Source organism: Solenopsis invicta, chromosome 4 (assembly GCF_016802725.1).
Source record: "Solenopsis invicta isolate M01_SB chromosome 4, UNIL_Sinv_3.0, whole genome shotgun sequence".
In the NCBI taxonomy this organism is placed as follows: Eukaryota; Metazoa; Arthropoda; class Insecta; order Hymenoptera; family Formicidae; genus Solenopsis; species Solenopsis invicta.
In genome coordinates, this window is record NC_052667.1 from 28,311,903 (window position 1) to 28,336,013 (window position 24,111).

General features: G+C 43.7%; 1 protein-coding gene across 9 annotated transcripts in view; it reads right to left on the bottom strand.

Annotated features, from left to right (window-relative positions):
- Nucleotides 1-538: 538 nt before the first annotated feature.
- Nucleotides 539-24,111, bottom strand: part of LOC105200380 (protein trachealess) — an 83,297-nt gene continuing 59,724 nt past the window's right edge. For 5 of the 9 annotated variants that reach the window (XM_039448118.1, XM_039448117.1, XM_039448121.1 and 2 more), the window contains 10 exons: nucleotides 13,380-13,618; nucleotides 9,407-9,483; nucleotides 8,992-9,081; nucleotides 7,818-8,010; nucleotides 7,446-7,567; nucleotides 7,101-7,294; nucleotides 6,747-6,853; nucleotides 4,937-5,084; nucleotides 4,730-4,854; nucleotides 3,275-4,611 (listed from right to left, as the gene is read on the bottom strand). In XM_039448118.1, the coding sequence (XP_039304052.1) occupies nucleotides 3,275-4,611; nucleotides 4,730-4,854; nucleotides 4,937-5,084; nucleotides 6,747-6,853; nucleotides 7,101-7,294; nucleotides 7,446-7,567; nucleotides 7,818-8,010; nucleotides 8,992-9,081; nucleotides 9,407-9,483; nucleotides 13,380-13,618 (2,632 nt within the window). Of the gene's footprint in view, nucleotides 4,612-4,729; nucleotides 4,855-4,936; nucleotides 5,085-6,746; nucleotides 6,854-7,100; nucleotides 7,295-7,445; nucleotides 7,568-7,817; nucleotides 8,011-8,991; nucleotides 9,082-9,406; nucleotides 9,484-13,379; nucleotides 13,619-20,075; nucleotides 20,838-20,889; nucleotides 21,020-24,111 lie in introns of those variants that run through there. The other 4 variants (XM_039448123.1, XM_011167907.3, XM_039448119.1 and 1 more) reach the window with 4 other exon arrangements.

Below are 24,111 nucleotides of genomic sequence, written 5' to 3' on the forward strand. Positions count from 1 at the left end.
AGAAAACAATTACAAAAGATAAAATACATTCCTATTTTAAAAAATATTTCTTTGTTAGTTACGTAGTATTTAAATAAAATATCTAAAAAAATTTGATCTATACAGTATTTTGAATAATCTAATTTTAAAGAATTATGATTTTCTAATTTAATATAAATAATGCTTTTCAAAATTTTTAATTTAAATTAATTGTATTATAACTTCTGAGTTAGTTTTTTTTCATATAATTTAATGTAGCTAAATTATTTTTATAAGTCACAAATTTTAACTTAATTTAGTTAAAAAAAAAATATTAACTTACCCACCCCTGATGATGTTATATAATTATTACATTGTCCGACTAGACTGTTATTATTACACGTTCCAATTTAAATGCGTTTTCATCATGGAGCATAAGAGTTTTATGTAACATAGATTTTCCATGTACAAAGCTGTCTTTACTACAGATAAATTAATTATATGTTTCGTTCTCTCTTTCTTTTTTTATAATGATTCGCAGTATTAATCGAAATGTTTACCGTCCAAAGTGCGTTAACACTTTTTTTTAGATTTATTTTATTTTCATTTGTTTATGTTATTTCACAGATGTTTTTTTTTTTACATAATCTGCAACTCACTGTAGTAATTTAATAATAATATAGTATTAAGGATAATTGTAATGATTACAATATCGACAGAAACGATAATAACGATAACGATGATAATAATTGTATGCTAAGCATGTAATACAAAATGGAATTGTACATAAGTCATTTTTATACGAATAGCATATTCATTATTTCTTGCTATTAAATAGTACAACGATCATGTTGAAAAAATTTGCAAAAAATTTTTTCACGTTTCTGTACGAACAATTTGCTAATATGAATAATACTCGAGTTTGAAAAAAAAAAAAAAAATATATGATCTGAATGAACAATATGTCTTTTATATGGAGAACGGAATTAAATAAAAATAAATCGTCTATACGTTCTATTTTTGTGTTTTTTTATCGAGACATTTTTTAAATATGTGATGCATGCTTTAAAAGAAGTTATTAAATTCTTCTAAAACTGAATCAGTAATTTAAATGTGTCTTCTGTATCACAATTACTTACCAATGTTATTTACAAATGTTTACTTACGACTCACCTGGCAGACTCATCGAGTGACGTTGCATCCATGTATGCGAAACGTAATTACAAGTTTCTGTAAATTAACGTTATTATGTGCGGGAGAAATTCGTGGCGTTACGGATATACCTCAGTCTTTAAATCAAGCACAGCACGAAAGAAATCGATGAATGCTGAGCGAGTGAACTTTTAGGCACGTAAGCTGTATTTACACGTGTACTTGTCAAAAACAACTGGTCGAAATATTTAAACATTAAAATACAATAACTTTCGTAAAAGAATTCGCTACCTCCACAGCAATGTTGACTTCTCGCGCGTGCGCGATACGTATTCTCTCTCAATATCTACATTTTTATCTATTCTACATTTAGAAGGTAAAATCGCTAGAGCAGTCTATAAATATACATATACAAATGTCTCTTGTCCTTAATAAGTAAAGAATCTCAGTGCGTTTAATAAAAGTGTCTTTAATATCACTCGTGTCTTTTTTTTGCACACGACTGTATAAATGTCGCGTTCCATTCTTTCGCCAGTCTCGTAGCTCGTTTATCATTTTTCGTAGATCACGATCGTCGAATCTGGACGCGAAACACGGCTGGATAACAATTGATACATCGAATGCAGATCAATTGTCGTTTACTTTCTATCGAGAAGTCACGTTACTTTCTCGATCGCAAGTTGAAATCTAAAACAAAAAGCTTGCAACAACGAACTCTTTGGGACAGACCGATTGTACATAGCGCGTTCCACGAGTAACAAATTCAGTGTTTAATTGACTAAAACAAAAACAGCGCGAATTAATAGAGATAGCGATTTCTCTTAAGTATGCTGTGCTATTTTTACACACGCTTGGTACGATTTCGAGATAAATTTTAACAGCGTTTTCTTTTCTCACTAAATCAAATAATCGTTATAGCATATCAAAGATAGAGAGAGAAAGAGAGTGAGAAAGGATTATATCGTCCGTTTTATGAAAATTATCGCATAACGAAATATTATGGTACAAAATACTCCAAATGTCATACTGGAGTAAATCACCGCTAACATGGTAATCATATTTTTGATTAATAATAATGTTTAACAAAATGCGAAAATAGCTTCTCGGAAGTTGTTTCCCTGTTCGTTTTAAGATATCTGTTTCTCTATAAATTCATCTCTCTTCCGAAACTAATTGAATGAAAGACCGGTAAAAAGTGGTAAAAAGTTGGTAAAAGTTGAAATGCGCATGAATTGATAGTGAAAAATTGCCAAAGTTGTTAAAAAAAATGTGTTTTTCACAAAAAGCAAATCGCAATCGAAATCCAATTCAAATTTAGATTTTTTTTCATAATTCTGATAACGAAGGATGAAAAAGGTATTTCAACTATCACTTACTTATTTTCCAATTGTTTTGGAGAAATAAATTTATATAACAGATGTCCTAATAAAATGCAAATGAAAATGAAATAATTGATACATACATACACATATACAGGATAATTCTTAATTATACGTAAATACATCAATATGAATCTAAAGCCTAAAATAAAAATAAATGGTATATAAACATGGATTGCTTAAAGTTTTTCGAATTATAATAAAATTTAAAGTGATGAAATGGATTTTTGTTAATTTATTATAAACAGAAGAAGGTCTTAAACGATTCATATTGAAACATTTTTTTTCTTGTTTCTGCGCTTATCATCTGAAACATTCTCGTCTGGACTATGTTATTAAGAATCGTCCTGTATATTACACATATATACTAAATCGCGAATTCTTAGATATATTACGATCTCTTTGAGCGTCGCGTTAAATCACTTGGAACACGCATGGTGAATACGCATGAGTTTTTCAGTTGGCTCCAAACTTACGCAGATACCTCCGGAAAGTCAACATATATATAATAATTTATTTATTATATTACAATAAATCGTTCTACATAATGAAGAAGAGAGCGATTGTTACAGCGCCGAGTTTCGACGACTCGACAGGAAGGTGCGGCGAGATGAAGTTTCTCGCCGATCCTAACGACAACGAGGATCGCTCAACGATCGCTAAAGATAGCGACGAAATAGCGTATCACTGATATGCACGAAGGAGAGGGCTTTGGGTTTAATTACAGTCGTTTAAGTACACGTGTTCCGCGTACACGGGCGGTGGGACCCCTAAGGTTGGGGCCACTAGGAGGCCGAAGTGTACCAGCCATTTGCCGTCGACTTGTTGCTCGGATGGTAGATGTGAAAGCCACCGCTACTGGCCGGATGATGATAGAACTGCGATTGTTCCGTCAGACCTGCCGAGGCGTAAGCCGCTGCAGCGTCTAAGGCACTCGGATGGACAGTGGCCGAGTACACTTGGGGTTTCAAGGGTAACGGCTGGGCCGGTTCATATTGGTGACGAAGAACGGGATCCGCGTACGCCGACGAACCTTCGTAGCTGCTTATCACGTTCACGGGATGCAATTGCTGCTGCTGTTGCTGCTGCTGTTGTTGTTGTTGCTGCTGCTGTTGCTGCTGCTGCTGCTGCTTGTCTCGCGGCGAAACCGACGATGGCGGCGTCATCGCCGAATGATAGTCTACCGAATAACCGGCCGCGGTAGCGGACGTATATGATGAAACTAGACTGGTAAAAGCATCGGCGCAGCTGGTGCCGTTCGATACTTTTTGATTGTGAGCAGCGAGCACAAATTGGTGTTCACCGTACGTGCTAGAACCCTCTGAGCCAGGTGGGGTCGGCAGAGGTCCGTTAGGGGCGGTTTCGCCTGGGTAATAGATACCGGAAGAGGCGGGAGCGCGCGTACCACCGCTCGACGTGATCCCGTGCACATTGGCGCGTATCACGCTTTCCCGATTGGCGGCGTAAAGTTGTCTAAGGAGCGCCGAGGCAGGTAAAGGGGCGGTGGCAGACTGCTGCGGACTCAGATGACCCAGGTGATGGTGTGCCCCGATCCACTGTATCGTGCTCCGCTGCTGCTGTTGCTTCAACAAAGTGTCCGTGCTAAAATCCGTCGGCTGGTGAAGCGCCGCCGGCGAGTTCGATTTGTTCAACGAATTCCCCGGCAAGTGCTTCGACATAGCCTGTTCCAGATCCTTCACCGAGGTTCCCGTGCTTTCGGTACTGTCCATCCTACCGCTCTCGGCGCGACGCGACTTTGGACTGGTCGAACAGAGGGCCTGTTCGGTGGCCGAGATTGAATGCGTGGACGTTGCACTGGGACTGAGCGCGCGGCTTCTCTCGCCGTTCGATTCTTTCACCGTCGTCTCCTCCTCGTCCTCCTCCTCATTCGAGCTACTGTCTTCGTCCTGAATCTTCCGCTTGTGCCCTCGCAATCTTACTACGAGCGTGCTGAGATTTCCGACCGCCGTTTGTGACTCCTGTTGCAATTGGGCTATATTGTCGTGATGTCGGCTACCTCGCTTCTCACTTTCCGACGCGTGATTCTCTTCCCGTTCCTCGGGTGGCGACCGATGCGACTGCTCCTGATGCTGATTCGTAGGGCCGCCTCGACTGCGACCCTCTGAAATCAAAAGTCGCAACGAATATTGCCTCAAGATGGAGGAAGATGATGGAAAAATCCAGGATTGACGGACTAAGAAAATTTCTACTTTTCCACTAAATCAAAGAACGTTTTGTACCTCCTCTGTCAGCGTCCGGCGATCCGTTCTCCGGATCATTTCCAGCCGTATCTTCCCTCTTGACACCGGTGACACCGTCCTCTAACTGACAGCAGTCCATAATTAAATTTTCGTATTCTCGGCCGCTATAAAAGAGACGATTAAACACAATAAGGTTTGACAGAAAAGCGAGTCCGTCGTTCGTTACTCGCTTCTTTAATGACTCACCTTATGACGTAATTGACGCAAATGATATTTTGCTCCTCGGCATTTTTCGAATTGCATACGACGGTAGCGCACGTCTGTATCCACGTGTACCCGCCACTCTTGTTCATCAGCCGATAGTAATGCGTCAAAACTTGTCCTTTATGGATCACTAAAAATCATAATCGCAGCTAAGCACTTTTTCAGGGTCTCGATTTATCTGTGAGAAATATATACCCGCGAAAATGTTAACTGAATTCTCTTATTTTTCTAAGCATCTAAGCGCTTAACATTTTTTCGCAAGTACTGTACAATTAGCGTCGAAGCTACCGTTTGTACGACGATGAAGGAGAAGATAGGCATTCCATTCGTATGCATCGGGAATGCATACGAATCTTGATTATCGTTTGTTTTCGGAGTGTAAATGTTCGATTTTATCTCTGTATAATGCTCTTAGAGATGGGGTCCCTAGCCTGTTTCGCAAAAGATAATCGTTAAATAGATTTTCTAAATCTTTTGCTATCCGGTTGAGACAAGGATTATCGACAATTTTCCATGTGATTATCTTTGACAATGTGCTCGTTTGTATCGAGGATTAGCTTGCCGTTGTTCAAGGGATCGATAAAGACACATTTTTTTTGATTGTATCGCGATGACGTACATTTTTTTATAAAAATAAAATTTTCATATATATATGTAGAGGTATTGATCTCAGAAATCTGTCGTATCTCGAAAATACCCAATTAACGAAAGAGCGATATTCGTTTTACAGAGGAGTCGCGTGACAGTTACAATTGCGGATATATCTGCCGCGATCGAACAATCATCAGTGAAAAACGTTATCCCCAACGCCTACGTGGCTAATCTCATGTGAAACGTTCAAATACAAACAGATACGTACTTACTAAATCTGCAAGCGGTCGCGCGTAGTCGAAAAGACCAACGTATTATTATTTTCGTGCTTTTCTCTCTTCCCGGACAGCTTTGACACCCATCGCGCTCTTTCACCAAAGTATTTGCCTAGAACAGTAGGAGCAAGAAATTCTGCGTGGCAGATCTATCGGCTTTGTTTGTTGGAAACGTATGCATATGAATAACGTGACGGCTCTATTTTCGTTAATTGTTTCTCAAGTATAGACTGCAGCGAAAACAAGGAGACAGAATTTACTCGACACTCATAAAACAATTCACTTTTTTTTACGTCATTAAAACAGTAATTTGCCGGTTTATCTAGCGATACTGTCATGTTCGTTAATAAAAAAATCTTTCGCAATTAATTTTTAAAGAATTTTTAAGAAGAGAGAGGGGAGAGAGAGAGAGAGAGAGAGAGAGAAAGTTCGGAATAGTTAATATTTTCTCGATCCTCTTTGTACATCCCTTTTCTGATTTGCTATTTCTTGCAAATTTTGCAACTTATCTTCTTCTTCAGCTATTATTTCTTTCTTTCGTCCGTCTTTTTTATATATAGTATTCTTTATTCGTTTTGTTTGTTTTCTTTTTTTAGCATATCACCTTTCATTTTAGACTAATCATCAAACGAAATATTGCTGCAGAGAAGCACATCGTCTTATGTAATGGGACTGTCGGTGAAAAGTTACCTCCCACAATCGTTATGGCACCGGTCGGTCACGGTGACGTAATCGAGACTTGCAAAATTCGCGCGGCGCAATTTTATTGTTCAAGACAATTTACTCAGAATTTATACGCGTACATTCCTTCGAACATTACACAGAAAACATTGGGGAGGACCCCTCTCGCGATCGTGCAAACGGTACTCATTCGACTTGACTACGATCGAACGTGGCAAACGTAATTCATGACCAGTCATACTCACGATCTATGTGAGACTTCCGGAGACGATTCGCGTCCTCGCCGTGGCACAGCGTGTAGAGATTCTTCCCCGTCAATTCATCGGCAGTATAATCCAGCAAATCGGAAACCCTGAGGAGCACGAATTCAACAACATTCCCTTTGTAAAGCGGCCGTTTATAGATTCGTCCATTTTAGTGAGAAAATCATGCGAAGCAACATAGAATGGAATTTACAATTTATCACGCAAGAGCATTATTGTCTTGTAATAAATAATTTCCATACGATTGAAAAGATTGTTAAATATTCTCTCGTGCTATTTTTCAATATGACATGAGCTGTAGCTGTACAGACTCGACTCGATGCAAGCGGTACTCACTTTGGCTCGCAATGCGCTATCCGAAAGTCGAAATTGATTCGTGTGACGAACATGTCGGTCTCGAGACGAATTTCGTGTACACTTGGCGGTGGAAGCGCAATGGCTAGCCCGACCATGCCCATCAAAGGCGGCGCGGACTTTCTCGCGTGGCTGAATACAAACTGCGGCCTCAAACGACACAGCAACAGGACGACCTGTGTATACAGCGCGCGCATATAAAAAAAAATATTAAATTATCTTACAATATCTTAGAGCTGTCGCGCCAATTAAGTAGCCAATTAAGACTACGAGAAGATGAGCAAATCAAGATTTTGTTAGAATTGTCATAAGCACAATTTCGCTTACCCGATAACCTGACGATTTGAAATGACACCCTCTTTTTGTTAAAGTGGATTTCATCCTAACGCAAAACGCCCGGTCGTACCCTTTGTAAAGTCCAGTCGACGACAGCGACATTACCGAAGACACTGAGGATAGATGTAAGAAGAAATTGAATCGAACGCAAAGTGTATGTTCAGACGTGCATTTTTTAACCCTTTTACCATCAGACAGCGACTATCGCGATTATTTTAATTTTGAAAAATGTCAACTATGGAAGTTAGCATAAAAATGCAAATTCAAACACTCTTTCGATAAGAAAAAGAAAAAGAAAAAAAAAAGAATCGCGTTCAAAGGTCAATGCACAACGCGATATATATCGTGATACTCGGGGTTTACCGTCGGGATTCGCGGTAGAGGATGAACCGTGTTCCTCCGACGCGCCGCTGCTCGGCGACGCTAGACCGGAATTCGACGAGTGTGGGGCTGAGGTGCTCGTCGACGACGCGAGCCCCAGACCGAGCTGCTCGGCGACCTCGGCGTGATCTTGTTGATGGACGTAGTCAAAAACGCTCGACCCCGTCATTTCTACCTGGAATTAAAAACAACGGTCTTTTCTTCCTTAGGACGGAAACAGTGTTCGTCGGCGCGAGGCAGAGGGTTACCCCTGAGTTACAGCAGGGGTACGCAAGGGGCACGCGGAACCTTCGAGGGGGAGGATGAAGCCGGAGGGCGCCGTCGCGGCCATGTTTGTGCCAACGTCGGCTTTGCCGTCGGTTTTCCGAATCCCCGAAACACCCTATTGATTGCCCCACGAGCTTCGCAGAGAACCGAGAGGCTAGAGCTACACCGGTCACCTCCCGTACCCTCCTCCTCCCCGCTTTACCCCTCTGGCGTCGCTCTGGCTCTTCTCTACTCTCTTTCCCCGTCCACCTTCTCGCTCGCGGCATTAGGAATGGCGAACACGCCGCCGTGCAGAGGCTACGTGAGCCGCATGCGACCACCTCCGCCCGCCACCATCCACCCATCCCATCCTCCCTTGCCTCCCCCTCGCTCCCCCCGTTCTATGTCATGCTCGCCGTCGTGCCAGCCAGTATGGCCGCCAACTCGTACAACCTTCTCCTCTTTTCCTCCCTTGACCTCTCCTCCTTATTCTTCTACAACGCTATCAACTTTTCCTTCTCCTCCTCTTTCGCTACCTCTGCAACCATCGCCACCACCACCGTCACTACCACCGCCGTCGCCGCCGCCGCCACCGCCGCTGCTACCACCATCGCTACTACTTCAACGTTTCAACCTCCTTCTCTTCCGTCAACTTTTCCCTTCTTCCCTCCTCCTCCTCCTTCTTTCTCTTCATCCTCCTCCCTCTGCCATGTCTTTATATCTTTCTACTATCTCTGGCCTTCCGGCTGACGGTACACGTTGCATTCGCATTTGGCGCGCCCACGTTGCTTTTTACTCGCTTTCGCTTTCTCGTTATCGTTATCACTTTTCCCTTACGCACCCCCTGACCCGCGCCCGTCGTTTCTGACTTCATCGACGTGGCCGCCATGACGACGAGACGCGCGCTTACCTGTGAGAGACCGAGATATATCGAAACAGTTTCAGATATGTACAGGAATCTGCCATCAGCCGCGACAGCCATCGCGAAGCCGTCCAGGGACTGGTGACAGAAAATAGGAGATATGTGAGCAACTCCGATCCGTTCTCAGACGATAAACGCAAAACGCCTTTCGAACATTTATACAGACTGCCTCTTTTAAGAGAGAGATAGAACAGAAATACTGATCATTTTTAGCAAAACTTTCTTTATACTTTAAATACACATATTTGAATGTGCTTGATAGATTCGTATAATTTCAATCGAATAACTTGAAAAGAGTTTGCGACGCAACATTTAATGCGATTTGAAAAGAAACTATTAAAGTCCAAGGCGATGAAGTTTGATGAACGTATTATTGCTTATAATGAGATGGGAAAGTACTTACCTGTAATATGTGGGTACCTTGATGAATTTCGAAATGTTCTATCGTTGTGGTCGATGATGATCTGACTCGATTAGCACCTGTGTAAAATAACGAAGATAACACACAAAATAAACGACACCGAGTCTAAAATAATAACTCGTAAAACTATAATGCAAAATATCTTTTATTACGTTTTGAATAATTAATTTCTCGATGTAATTTCAACTTTTCAACTAACGTAACTCCAACGCTCAATTCTATTATTGGGTTAATACAATGGAGCAAAAGCAAAATTTCAAAAGGAAAATCAAAACAAAATTCTCGCCACAGATTTTGCATTTTTGTTTTAATTAAAGAAAAAATCTTTTAATTCGCTTTTTAAGAAACTGCAGTTACAATTTGATTCGACACGAGAGCACGATGGAAAACGTGAAAATGACGACAAATTTTTTGTTTATTCCGTCTGTGCCCTGATCAGAGATTTAAAATCTCCTTGGACGAGTAACGCAATATCGAACAGTTACGGATTGGCATATACTTATCGAGAAAGGTATCCTCGATTGATCAGCGATACGTGACTCACGCGGTGTTGAGCCATCGGCCCAGTCGACCCCTTTTGCGCCTTCTTTTCTCCCTTCGTTTAACAAACAAGACGTGGGCTACTTCTTACCGTAATAATAATCCTACGCTCCCCAGTAGCTCCGTAATGAAAGGACTTAGAAGACTCGATCAAACTCGCGCGCGAACCGCTTAATCTCGTAAGTCCATCGGGATGAGGCGGAATGGTCCGACTCGCCGGACCGACCCTAAGTTTCGGGTTTTCGGTCAACAAGGTAATGTCGATATTTCCTACTGTACGGAGTCGGACTCTGGGATAATCTAACGGGATTTCGTTTCTTGACGAACGCCTTTGTTCTCCCAATTATAATGACCCTTTCGCCAATGCTCTGACCAGCCCTCTCGCCCTGACCAGTCCTCGTTGTCTCAATCTTTCAAGATATATTTTAGCTTTAAAGATACTAAAGCTAGGCTTTAAGCGATTGATAATCCGTGTCAGAATTCAAGATAGGATTCTACTTATGATTTTATATGCCCTGTGTAAAGCACACTCTAGATGATCTACGTTTCGCATTAGAATTTGATATTCAGCACATAGTATTTTTACTTGTAGTTTCACACGTCATATAGTAAGAAAATCAATTGAAAAATCAGAATATATACGTATAAAAAATATATATTAAAATATATGCATTCTCTTTCATAAAAATTTGCATATAAATTTGCATAATTATGCGGAGACTCGAGAAAAAAATTCTATTTTAAAATCTGTGACGCAAAGATTGTCTAAAATAGATTTAAACTAATAAATGACACATTGATATGCTTTCATTATAAGAAGAATAATTGGACAGAACGTTTAAAACAATTTGATAGAACGTTTTATTATACTGTTTAGGTAGTTTATGGTGAATTATTATACTTTCGTAAGATGGATATTATATTATAGCTCGTCGCGCGGTCAACCCTCGTCCACGTAAGCACACCTCCGCCATTTATCACAATATTTTGATAAATATAACTTGGCCGTGTGTATTTGCCTTAGGCAGCTAGAAAAATATCGCGCCGGAATTTCCACGGGCGAACACGACGTAATTATCGTACGTGTGGAAGCTGTTGATTATTCTTTTTGACGATTCTCGGCGGATCGATAAGTCGGCTACTGCCGCGAGTCTCGGAATCGCAAAATCATTTTACCCGGTTAAGTCGGAAGGCCTTTCGTTCGTTCTAACGGTGGCCCTGACATGCGGCGCGAACAGAAGAGGGGCGCACTGGATTTAGTTTGACGAGGAGTTGCGGCACAGCGATGCGCGGCACCTAACTCAATTTCGTTAGTTTAGTTACATTGGCGGTTCGTAACGCGAGGCGTGCGCTCGTAAGGGGCTGTCGTGATTAGATTTTCATGTGGATAGTGGTAGAGGTACCTAAGCCTTTATACGTACCCGCGTACGTGGCAAAACCCCTCTTTCACTCTCTCTTTCTCCATCTTTTCGCGACCCTCTCCCGCACTGTAAATATTAACTCAACCAGCCCCTCGCGCTCCGAAAATATGCGGTGGCTCTACTGGTAAGTGAAGCTTCCTGACAAGTTCAACAACGGTGTCTTTACGATCTGTCTTTGTAAAGAAGGATTTTTTTTCTCGATAGCGCGATATATAGGATACATTAGTGACAATGCAACAATGCTTTCTATTCTCTTTGAAAAAATCGGTTTCGCATCGATTCATCGATATAAAGAGGGGCGTAAAGCAACGACAGCGAGAGTCAACAATGCGCTTCAACTAACTTGAATGAAAAAACGCGAGGGCAAAAATACTAAAATAAGCTGGTAGCTGCTCCCTTTTCGCTAAATGAAGCACGAAAATGAAGGAGGCCCGCGGTGATCTTATCGCTCGATGATTGCCGACAATTCTCTATTACTATGTATCTAGAAATCTCTCTCTTTCGCAGGCTGCATGGTCACCGGAATTATAAAGGGTATCTGGAAGCTCGATCTATTGCGAAGTTTACGTGTTTCCTTAAGGAGACTACTGTCCACAATCTTAGTCATATATACTCTGGGGTGTCCCGATGGTTCTTGTATTATGCGTTATATTACGTAGAACAAAAAATACTTTATCAGGTTACGTAATTGCGATCTATGTTATAAATATAAGACGATGCGTTTTACGAAAATTTCTCGTTCAGAGCACAATTTTATAAATCGAATTACGCATCGCACTACGTCGCGACGCGATGTCGATTCTGTCTGATAATAGAAGACACGTGTCTAGAGAGAAAACATCATTCGTAAATCGGAGACAAGCCGAATATCTGCTGGCTTTAACGCGATTACCTCATACTCTCGAGACGCTTCTCTCACTCATATTTCTATGTTAGTATTTTATTCCATTTCAATCAAATTTTTATCATTTAACAAACTATTACACATTCATATATCTACCTGCTAATTATTAAGTTTATCTTCATTTCTTATTTTGTTCAAATTTAATTCAATTTATACATTTACATATTTAATTATAAAATATCATGTTCTTAGCATCGAGCATATTGAAAAGCATACGAAATGCATATCACACATACGATGAAATACTGCGACGATACATTCCGCACGTGTCCGTCGCAACACTAGTCTACTCCACTGCAGACGACGCGAGCGTAAAGGAATTATAACGCGGCTGACTTCCTCTCTTATTCTTATCCCCAGAGAGGAAGTTAGGCGTACAGAATATACGGGTCCCGATCCCTATTAACAGTCTGGATGATTCCCCCTTCCCGAGATTAAATACTGATCCATCAAGAGACATCATCGGCAGATATATCTTCATCGAGTCGGTTACCCCGAGAGCGAGAGAGACTACATCTATTTCGATAAATTAAAACAAAATGTTTGCTCAATACTGCGATAGCCGCGCATTTATATTTTTTAGAAATAAAAAAGGATGGAATCTTAAATTGCACGATGCTTGAATTTTTAATTCATTGTGTCAAAATCCATTGTTTAATCCCTCGATAGATGCACCAGAAAGAATAATTTTGTTACAACTTATCATTGCATCTTTATTATGAGAGCAATCAAACCTCGCTATCATAAGCAATTATTCGATATTATGGAGAAAGTTATTTTATTATAAAATCTTGCTGAGCAAACCAAGTTAGTAGGAATAAACAAACTGATGAAGCAAGTTTAATTTGCTGTTAAAGCGAATATTCTTAACAATATATTCTCAGTAAATACATCCTAGTCTCGCGACGAAACGATTCAGTCGAAATATTTTGCGAATTCAACCAAATTCTTTTCAGCGAATAAAACCAGTATTCTTAAGAAATTTTTCTGCTGTTGATGCATTAGCAATGTCAATGACGATCAAAATTGCTACAAGCACTAGCGTATCTTTTCTCATGCGATAAAATGTATACGTGACGTATCGTCTTACCTTTGACGGATTTGCTGGGCGGTGGACCGTCGCGGGACCACGGTGGATCGCCGTGACTGGAGAAGTCGCGTAGTTTGAGGTACGAGATCGTTAGCCTTATTATGGAAGCCTTGTCCAGCTGGGAGGTGATGGCCGCCGGTAGTGGTAGCATTTTCGCGAGCTCGTAGAACTCGAAGTTTTCTTTACCCCGCCGCGACCTCGCCGCGTCCCGGCTCTTCTCCTTGCGCAATTCCAAGATGCTGTAATGCAAACACGCGCACGGTTACAGCAGCGAAGCAGCGCGTCTCTTCGGATCGCAGTAGACGCTATCGTGGATCGCGATTGGCACGTACAGAGAACAGTCCCCAGAAAAAAAAGTTCGACGTCGAATAATTTCTCATCTGCCAACGTCTATCCTTAAACTGTGGATGTGGAGCCTTTGAGACTCCCGCCACTTGTTTCGTAGCTTTGATTCTGTATAAGTTTTAGTCTGATTAAATTCTGAGGCCGAAAAATTCAAGGAAATGTAGCAGCAAGTGTATACACGGAGATGAGAGTAAAATAACTTTCATTTCTTTCTTCTCACATCTAAAAGCAAAAGTCGATATTCACTCGCACGTAATGTTCGCAGTTAAGAGTTAATTAATTGGAAATTCGAACGCCAAGTGTACTCCTACTGTCCTTAAGACTCGATTTTCTCAAATCGATTAAAAGACGCAGTTCGACGATCGTAAAAGTCTTTGGATTTTGTTGATGAGTTTTAGCCATAGAGAAAGACGGCGATCGGCCCGTAATTCCGGTCCCGTATCTCGGATGCCCGTCGGAATCGTCGCGTCTACTATCGCGCATCTACTAATGACATTCACGACGTACGACAGAGGTGGACATGGTTATTTCGCGCAAATGCACGCGGCGCGGCGGCAGAAGCTGAAATTATGCGGTCGCGCAAATAGGTGTAAAGGCGGAGAGGCGTGGCGATGCTGTGTGTCGCGCGGTGCGGCCACCGCTTAAGCGGCATACATTATTCAAGCGCTATGAAGCCCGTGTTTACTGACAAGCCGGCAAACGTATCCGCGAGTGAACATCGGCGTAACGTAACCACGCCCAATGGACGGCCCCTCGGGTGCACGGTTTTACATTTAAACTGTAAACGCGCCGGCCAATTGGAAATGGCGGCAACGGCGACGGCGTCGCGCGTAATCTACGTGCCGTTTCTTGGTACCGCTCGCTTGGTCGTTAACCTTCGACGACGGCAAATCGGAGAACCGGCGCGGCGGCGCGGGTGGACCACGTCGAGCGCTACTTTCCAGGATGTCGCGAGCGTACGCCAAGATTTTGCTAAATCGCAACGAATACTTGCCCAACGAATACTTGCGAATCGTTGAGATTCAAAGAATGTTGCGTACTATCAAACGCCAATTTTTTATGTGTCAACCGTGTCAGCTGTTTTCCATCTGGAACGGTAAGACACCCAGAGTAGAACCCTTCTTCCACGGGAACGAGGGATTCCCCGGACCCCGATAAATCGCAGAGTGCGCGTAAACCGAACAACTCTCCCTCTCCCCCACATAATTACGCGGATTTGTCCCCTGGAAGGCATCAAACAGTTAAGAGTTTCGTCCATTAACTAACTCCCATCGTTCGGAAGCCGGGGATCGACGCTTGGCGGAAACACCAGCTTGGTGGTTCCAAGTCGAAATGATACGAAGCACGATGGGATTTTTATTCGTTCGCTATTGCGCTTAACGACTGTAAAACGCCGATGCTTTTCCCACCCATCCCGAGTTTTGTCTCACCCTCGCGCGAGAGATGCGCCAACACGATGGTAACCCATTATGGCCATTTTCGCTGCCACCCGAGCAGGGATCGGAAGTCATAAAAACGAAAGAAAGGGGGAGAGAGAGAGAGAGAGAAAGAGAGAAAGCATCCCTCCAATATATATATAAGCCACCACCGTGCCAGAATCTTGTTTTGGCATTTTACAAGCATTCCGTGACACTCGATCCTTCCTACGCCCGGTGAAGTTTCGTTCACGAGCGGGCTTTCGTTTTCGTCCCAAAGGGATAATGACAGATTCCTCCCTTTCGCGACCGTTCGCCAAATGATAGAGTACACATTTTGCAGCGAAGCGTGCGCTAAACTTCTCCCTCCTTGCTGCTTGATATCGCGATTCTCGTCGGCTACTCGGAACGCGGATGCAATAACGCGTGTCTTTTCAACTTGAAATAATAAAATAACACATAAAGCGTAACGCGAGTTTACGTGTACATTTTTTCACGCGTCACGTTTACTTGTAGCACAAACATTGCTCCCCCTCACGCGAACGTCGACTAAATTGAGACGATTAAAAGCCGACGATTGACGAGGATAAAGAATACGAGGGAAAAGGGACGCCAGCTTCCTTCGTTTCCTTTGACCGTGTCGAATCTATTCCCCAAGAGAAACGGAACTTGGCCTAAGCACGCTGCTGGAGTAGCCGCCCTTCCCGTTCGGCCGCCGCGGCGAAACGCGTCTGCAGACGTGTGAAAATAAAATTACGTCCAACTTTCGGTCAAATTGGTCGGAATTGGGCAAGGGCTCGCGAGACCCCCGAGAGTCCCCCGTGGGACCGGAGATAGCGGTCCCTCGCGCAACCATCGCATGCCGATACATCCTTGGCGATCCTTGAGAAGGCTACCACCGTGGAAGCGGCGCCTTTCGCTACTGCGCTCGACATCCTCTTACCTCTCTAAGTGCCGCCCATCAATAATTCAGCAGCGAAAGCTATGACAAGCTCTCACCCTTATAGATGCCCGCCACCCTCCACGTTTCCACGTTTCTCGGCTTCGACTGCTGTCGAACCGTCACCGCGCGCGGCACATATGAAAAATAGCTAGGTAGTAATAATCAGTCGGATTACCGAACAACGCCGCGCCGTTCCTCTATATCGAAACTTATAATGAAAAAGATTTTTCATATCTAAGGAAAATGTAGCACTTTGATACGTGTCAGTTTGATTTCAATGTAACTTTATCAAATGTTCGCAGAGATCCCTGGTATTCCAAGAAATACCGCTAATTTCTCCAGAGAAAGTTGCATTAGAAAAAAATGCGAGAGTCGCGAGTTTATTACAATATTTATTTATCGTTTCGTAGCTAACAAGATAACTTTCAAAGATAACTTGTACCATTTGTCTGATTTCTTTTAAATTTCCCTCATTCACGATTATTTCACAATCTTATGATAAAATGCAAAGTTAAAAAAATAATTTTTAGAGATTGAATATGTAGGTACATTCGCTTTATATCAGCGGATATGAGGATCAGTGCCTTGCTTAAGCGAGCTTGTAAGAAAATTGCGCGATACGTAATCGTAACGGGAAATCTTTGCAACCCTTTCGCTACCCCCGACAATGATCGCCTCCGAGCTCTTCGACACGATTCCTCTCGGCGACAAGGCGACAAGCGGGAACGCGGGTATCGGCAGCCGTAGAAATTATAATGCGCGTCGCAGCACGGACTCATCGACTAATTCAATTAAACGATTCATTTGCCGGTCCGAAGCACCACCTGAGGGTATGTCCCGGTTCCATCTGTATTTTCGCGTCCATGGGTACGTGCGTCTGTGTACGAGCGCCCGCGCGTTCCTCGTCGAAGAGAAACGTGAGTTGGAAAAGGACGAACGGACCTACTCCCTGGAGAGTCGTAGCCTCGCGCAACAATACAATGCTCCTAATGTTACGGCTCCAGTTTCGACATAATTTTCTTTCGCGGTCCCTGGAACCCGGGGACGGGAAACCGGGCGGCTATCGAATGCCCGGGCTTTTGTAGCCTTACGGCGAAAAATGTCATTTCCGCCGACCGCCCGATAACGAGGAGCGAAGAATAAGTTTTAGACGGCTACACGTCGCGAATGTCGCGATTAAATTTGCGCAGGGAATCGTAAATCGGTTCGATCTGCTACGACCATTTCTACGACTACGCTAATATGTGAATTCTTAAATTGGTCCGACGCAGCTAGTCGCCAGAGAAACGACGAGACATCAGCGAATAGTTGGCAAACCCTTTCGCAAAGTCGCTATAAAAAAAAAGACGAACGCTTGTCTTTTGTCGTTTACGTTCTTATTCGATGTCATGAATAATTCACAGTGCATCCCTCGCTTCTAGTGGACCAAAGTACGGTCCGCGATTTCATTCATGATGCAACGCTCGAATCATGTCGGGTTTTATAAGCGAGCGCGAAGGGGATAATGCGACGCGTGTAAATTCGTGGCGTTACGCAATTACATGTGGGATGAGCTTGGGACGACGTCAAATCTAATGCTTGGAAGAGAAAGCTTGGAAACAATTTTTCTAATTGTTCCGACAATTTCTCATATATTGATATGATTATCTCTTTCAGTGACTTCATCGCTACAAGTCAGAGCTGCCGGAGATACGCTCTGTATTCTAATATTCATCGTGACCTGTGGTAGATAACGATACAAGTGAGGAAATGCTTTTCACGGAACATAGAGCGGAATCTGAATGGAAGTGGATAAAACAAGAAAAAAAAAAAAAAGAAATCACGGAGAAAGAATAACGCCGGGAGCACTAAAGCATCTCGCTGCATCCGCGGACGTAAATCACGACCGCCGTGCCGTACGCATGCATGCATGCGCTACACACCTACAATAAAACGGGAAAAAAAGGAAGAGAGAACGAGAGACAGAGAAAAAATGGAAAGGGTAGAGAAAGAAAGAGAAAGAGGGTCGAGAGGCGAAGTGTACGCGACAGCGAGAGGGCGAGAGAGTCGGAGGGAAGTTGGCTCCTGATGACGCGCAGATAAGGGAGGGCTTAAAGTCTACGTGATGAGCTTCCCGATGCGGAGGAGCGGAGGTCGAGCCTGAGAACTTTCGGTAAATGCACTTGTAAGAGCTGTTTCTTCTTTCCTTAACATTTTGGACGCGACCCCAAACTCTCCCCCGCGCGGTATCAAATGTAGTTTACGGCGCGAAGCGCTTTGTCGTTCCTTTTGTCTTTGCTTTTGCGTCGCAAATAAAGCTTCCTAGCGTCCGGGTTAAATCCTGATCGTTAGGATCGAGATCGCCATCACGAAAGAAATGTAATAATTTTTTATATCGCTTTAGAGAAATAAAAAAGTCACGATAAGAGAAGAAAAGTTACGTATATGAACAAAATGTTTCATGTATAACATTATATTTCTTCTTTTTCAAAAGTTCAAGCATTTCTACAGGTAAGATATTACTTCAAAACAACTGTAACAAAAAAATAAAATTGTAAAAACAATAACTACAAAAAATAAAATAAAAAGAGAATGTTCGACTGAAACTCGAAAATAATGCGAAAGACTCTGCGGAAAGACCGGATTGGTCGAGAGACTTGGACACCCATTGAAAAATTAAGTAGCCGACGCTCGGTCGACTAGCAGAGAAAGCAAGGGGTTTCGAAAGGCCTCACGTCCGTGGCTCGCATCCGGATGCGCCGGTGTCTTAACTTCCGGGAACGTGAGCTCGTAGCCGCGCGGCGGGACGCATTCGTGGCGCGACACAGTCGCCAAAGTTAGATATAATGACGCGGTCACTGATCTCAACGAGTTAAAAGCTAATTATTTCGTGCTCGCTATATAATAATCTCTGGTATAGATTTATATTGGATGATTGAATTAGATCGTCAATTAAAGCGAAGCGAATCGTTCCACGCGTTTTTACGAGGGTTACGTATGTATAATCTTCTTTCGTCGAATAATCGATTTTCATGAATTTCACTACCTTAATTTTGTTGATTAAAGTATTGCGATAGGAGCGCCATGGGACATGAACGCGCAATAACGAATTGTCCTGCTGAACGTAGAAAAAAAAAAATACGTAGATTTTTCCCTAATCCCCAAGGGAACGGTAGTAAGAGCGATTAAGACTAGTCGGGTTGCAGTAGTGCGAGCGGTTCGTTACTGGCGACGTCGGAAAATCAAAATAGAGGTATATATTGGAAGGAAGAGATAAGGGCGAGAGGTAAAGTTGACGGCTCCCCCGGTTGCCCCGTCAGCATCAGCGTTCCTCCGATATCACATCGGGTTTACGGCCGCGGCGTGACGTACTCGTCTGCCCCATTGGTTTACCAGCCTTGCGCCTTATACCTACCCGCCACCCATCACCATTCCCATTATCCACTCACTGTGACAGAGCTCTCTTGGGACCGTACCCTGTACTACGGGCGGTCCTTTCATCCGATTTCCGAAGGGCCGCGGAAATTCTCGGTGTCAACCGCTCATCGTCGGATGTACCTGCGTAATTTGTCGAACGCGCGGCGCGGGACGTGGTTACGTCAAGTGATATAAATAATACATGACACATCGGGATTAAATGACAACGTGTCTCTAGATTTTTCGTGTTTTCTCCGGGGGTGGTTGTAAAGTTAAATGCCCGGCGCGTAAAGTATCTCGCGAGTTACGCTGCTACCAGGCACCGATTTGCGATTGTGAATAAAAGTGAATTAAAAATTTTGATACATGTACATGGTATCGATAAAGTTAACTCGATCGATAAATAATACTCTATCTTCAATAGGCGAGGCAGATGGATCTTTCGCGAGGTGCTCGTGCGTGCTCGTGAGAATCGCGGGTCGCGGGTCGCAGGTCGCGGGTCGATCGTCGTCCAAGATTATTATAACGGCGTGACGATAAGAGTACTATTAAGAGTAATACATAATTAGAGAAATAAGTATAAGAGAAACAACATGCCCTGGCTCGAGGAGAGGACCCTGACTCTGTTTGTACGGGACACAGAGGTCCGCCGGTACGAACCAGGAGTGCGTGAACGCGGGGTTGATGTTGATCGCCCCAGCGGCCCCCTGATGGGGTCCGCCGACACCGACACCGACACCGACACCGACCCCGACCGGGCTTTGTCGTTGAAAGCCCCCGTAATCCATGGCCACCTGATACGGCAACATTTCTTCACAGCGTCGCTTCGCTCACTTATCTTCACTTATCTGACGACGATGGGTCTCTCGCCACTGTGCGCTGTGCGCTCTCACGGCGCACCCTCGTGCTGCTCGCGCGAAAACTGACACAATTAAAAACTGTCACGCGAACCGGTACGCGCACTCGGCGGGTGTCATTCACGCTCAGTGAACGCGGTTAGTTCCTCGACGTCGACGTCGACGTCGACGGTCGACGGTCGACCGAACGCACCCCCGATCGAATCCCGAAGGCGGGGGCGGCGACGGGGGGAAAAGGGTTGAATCGCACGCGCGCGGTGAAGGGCGGAGGAGCTACACGGCTAGGCGAGCTACACGGCCCGCTGTACGAACCGCGCGCCGTTCGTCGTGTTCGGGTTCGTGACCGAGCGAGCGGCTAGACGGGACTGTACCGTCCACGACGAGTGAGACTTTCAGCCGGAGAGCATCGAGAGAGCGCGGAGGACGAAGGAGTCGGGAGAGTACGTGAATAACGGGAGCGTGCGCCGAATAACGGGCGGAGTTATCCCGCCCACGAAACGCCCTGCTCGACGAACGATGCTGCTTTCCGGCGCGACGCGCGTCCGCCCACTCACCCTGCCTTATTTCCTCGACGTCGTCCTCGTCCTCGTCACCGTCGTCCTCGTCTTCGTCTTCGGCTCCTCGTTCTTGCTGTTCTTGCTGTTCCACTCTGCTTCGACCTGACATTGCTCCATCTCTTTCTTTCCCCTTCTCTTATTTTCTCCCTCCCCTCCTACCCTCTCTCTCTCTCTCTCTCTCTCTCTCTCTCTCTCTCTCTCTTCCGCATTGTGCGATGCGACGCGATACGATGCAACCTCGTTCCTCTTCATCGAGGATGCCGCGTATCGCTCCCGCATGAGTAGTCTCTCTTTTTCTACGCGATTTTCATTTCTGTATTTTTCCTATCGAAGACTCGTCGTTAATACTGTACTACCCTTAGATCATTAATATAGTGGAACAATGTATTATTCGATAAATTCTAGTCGTTAAATTACCATCTGAATGCATTATCGAGTATAAAACTTCAAAAAATTTGCATACATTAAAAGAGTATTTGCGGCGAACATTATTCGCCATGATGTCGGCGTCGCGAGGTGTCGAGCAGGCCTTTCAATATTCGGCTCGTGCATATGGAAGCCGGGACTTTCACATCTTCTAACGGATGTCCGCGATGTACTATATGTCTACAAATTCATCATATGCACGTACATATGACTTTATAATGTTTTGCAATACAAAGAAATATTTTTAATAATTACATCTTCTAATTAGAACGCGGAGAAGTCGTCGATAAAATTTACATCTTTCATTCTTTTCATAATACTCTTGATTTTTGTAAAGAAAGAAATTTAGAACAATCGAATATATTTTCAGAGAGACTTGGAAATGGATTGACTCACAAAGAAACATCGAGAAAATAAAGATACAAAGAAATTAATTGCGCGAACAAATTGATTTGAGAATGGCAATCAAACGTGCATTTGTCAATTACAGGTACAATTTTCTCGTGCATAAATCTCAACGCGTATTGGTTCAAGTTGTACAAGTTATTCCATGCCTAGAAATTGACGGATGATGTATTATACAGATTTCTTTCGAAGATGTAGAATCGATATGACTTGGTCATGGTAAATGTAGAAATATTCTAATTTAAATATCAAACGTATTTTTTCTTTTCTATCCTATCATATTTAATATAAATAATTAATATTACACAACTTGTACATTTTTCTTCTTCAACTTTACAATAGATAGCTGAGGTGTTATTTCTCCTCAATTTTGTAATTGCTGTTATTACTTTTTTAGTAGGTAGGTAGTTTTAACAACTCTGGTTAGATATAGGAATGCTTAAACTAAAACTCAAGTATTTTATGTATTTAAATTAAATACATAAATATATTAGTTGAACTAAAAAAATTTGAACGAGTTAAAAAATTAGTCAAGGTAACGATTTTTGTTCTCAGTGTATGTATACGAAGATTCGTAGAGAGTAAATTTGTATCGCAAATTGCGTTTAGGAACTTTGAATCGTCTATTTAGAAATCGCTTTGGAGAAAATGATAGACGGTTGTTCGCCGCTCCTAGGTTCGAGCGACAAGGATCCGACAGGTTCGAGAGACGATCGAAGCCTAGGCACGGGGGGAAAACGACGACGCATCGGCATTGCTAGATACGACGAGTTCGCTGCGTACTTAACATGCATCCCCGATACGAAGGATTCCTTATTGTATCGTTGCACGTGAGCGTAATGCACAAATATGAACTTGACTGCGGGCTGTGTTCCTACCCGGGAGCCTCTCGGTGATAACTCCGTTCTCATAATCATATTATACATATGGATGTTCCGCGCCCGTTGCCTCTTCGATGGCTCGTACGCCGTTGCGTTTATCCAAACGAACGTAACGCTCATCGCGAGTGTCTGAGCTAATCCTCTTGATTAATCGCTTTCTCAATAGAAGAAAAACGGCGCGCGCGAGTATTGCGAAACGTGTCTGCGGGAAAACGGAGAATCTGGCGTCGCGCGCCGTTTCGCGCGTCCGTGTATCCATTCTGTCAAATTGGCGATAATTGCGCGGATATAGACGATAAGCGTCTCCGAGCGTTATCGGAACAGTCGCGTTCGCGGGGATAATTGGCGCAAACTCTGCTTGAACGAAGCGGAGTACAAAGTACGGAATACGGCGGAGCCCGCGAGCATTAACTCGCCGCGCCGGTTAATCGCCCGTTCCTTCAATCGGATAATATCGCTTTTACGTACATAACGATCCGTATCTAACCCTTTCCGGGACAATGTATCAGCGCGGACGCATAAACGTCGGCCGTCGGGTAAAGAAGGGCCCCATTAAAAGCCGTCGCACCCCCGCGGGCCCGCGGACGCGATAAGAGTTATCTCCATTCTCTAATTGAAAGTTAATTGGTCCACCGTTAGTTAGTCGCGCGCTCCGCTCCCGGGTCGTCTACCACGGCTCGGGGCGGCAATTTAGGAACACTGTACCGACAATAATGAGACCCTATCTTATGGCGTTACCGCCGACCGCCTCCGTTTCGGGTGTACACGTATTACCTACGGTGTTACGTGCGCGCCAAGTCCTCCCACGTGTTCGTAATAAACTGGCCCACCACCGCCTCCGTGTAATCGAGAATTTCCGACCAACACGTAGCGAACGCGCGCGTACCTGAGACAGAAAGATTACGATCGGGCCCTTCGAAGAGTGAAGAGCGAAGAGATCGAGCGCGCGAGGACGATGCACGTGTCCTCTAAGCGGTTACGCGTGTTGCGCCAGTTAGTAGCGGCTTACTGATTGCCACTAGACGGGAAGAGATAATATCGCGCCACATAAAACCAACGAGCGAGCGAGCGAGCGAGCGAGCGTCGTTCGTGTCGAGAAATAGAATGCGTCGATTGTGACTCGTGTCATTTTAGAGTGGAGAGCGCTAATTTCTAATTGCCGCTCAGTCAAAATGCATAAAATTTCCGAATACATGCGTATCAAAGAAAGAAAGAAATTTTTCATCATTGAAACCTATTTATTCGCGCGAAAAAAATCCTTTCCACTTAACGAACGCACGAAGAACGCTTACGGGTAGAGTATAAGAGAGCGGAGATATGTATCCCGACACTGTCGCGGGATATTTGCCCACGGGGCACCCTGGCTGATATCCGTGGGAGGTATACGAGGGTTAACGTACACGCAAGCGTATATGCGGCTCCCGTAATTTTTCAAATTGCACCGCTGTCATTCACCCTCCCGACTTTACCGTCTCGCAAACGGAAACGCGCTGATCTCTCTCCCTGT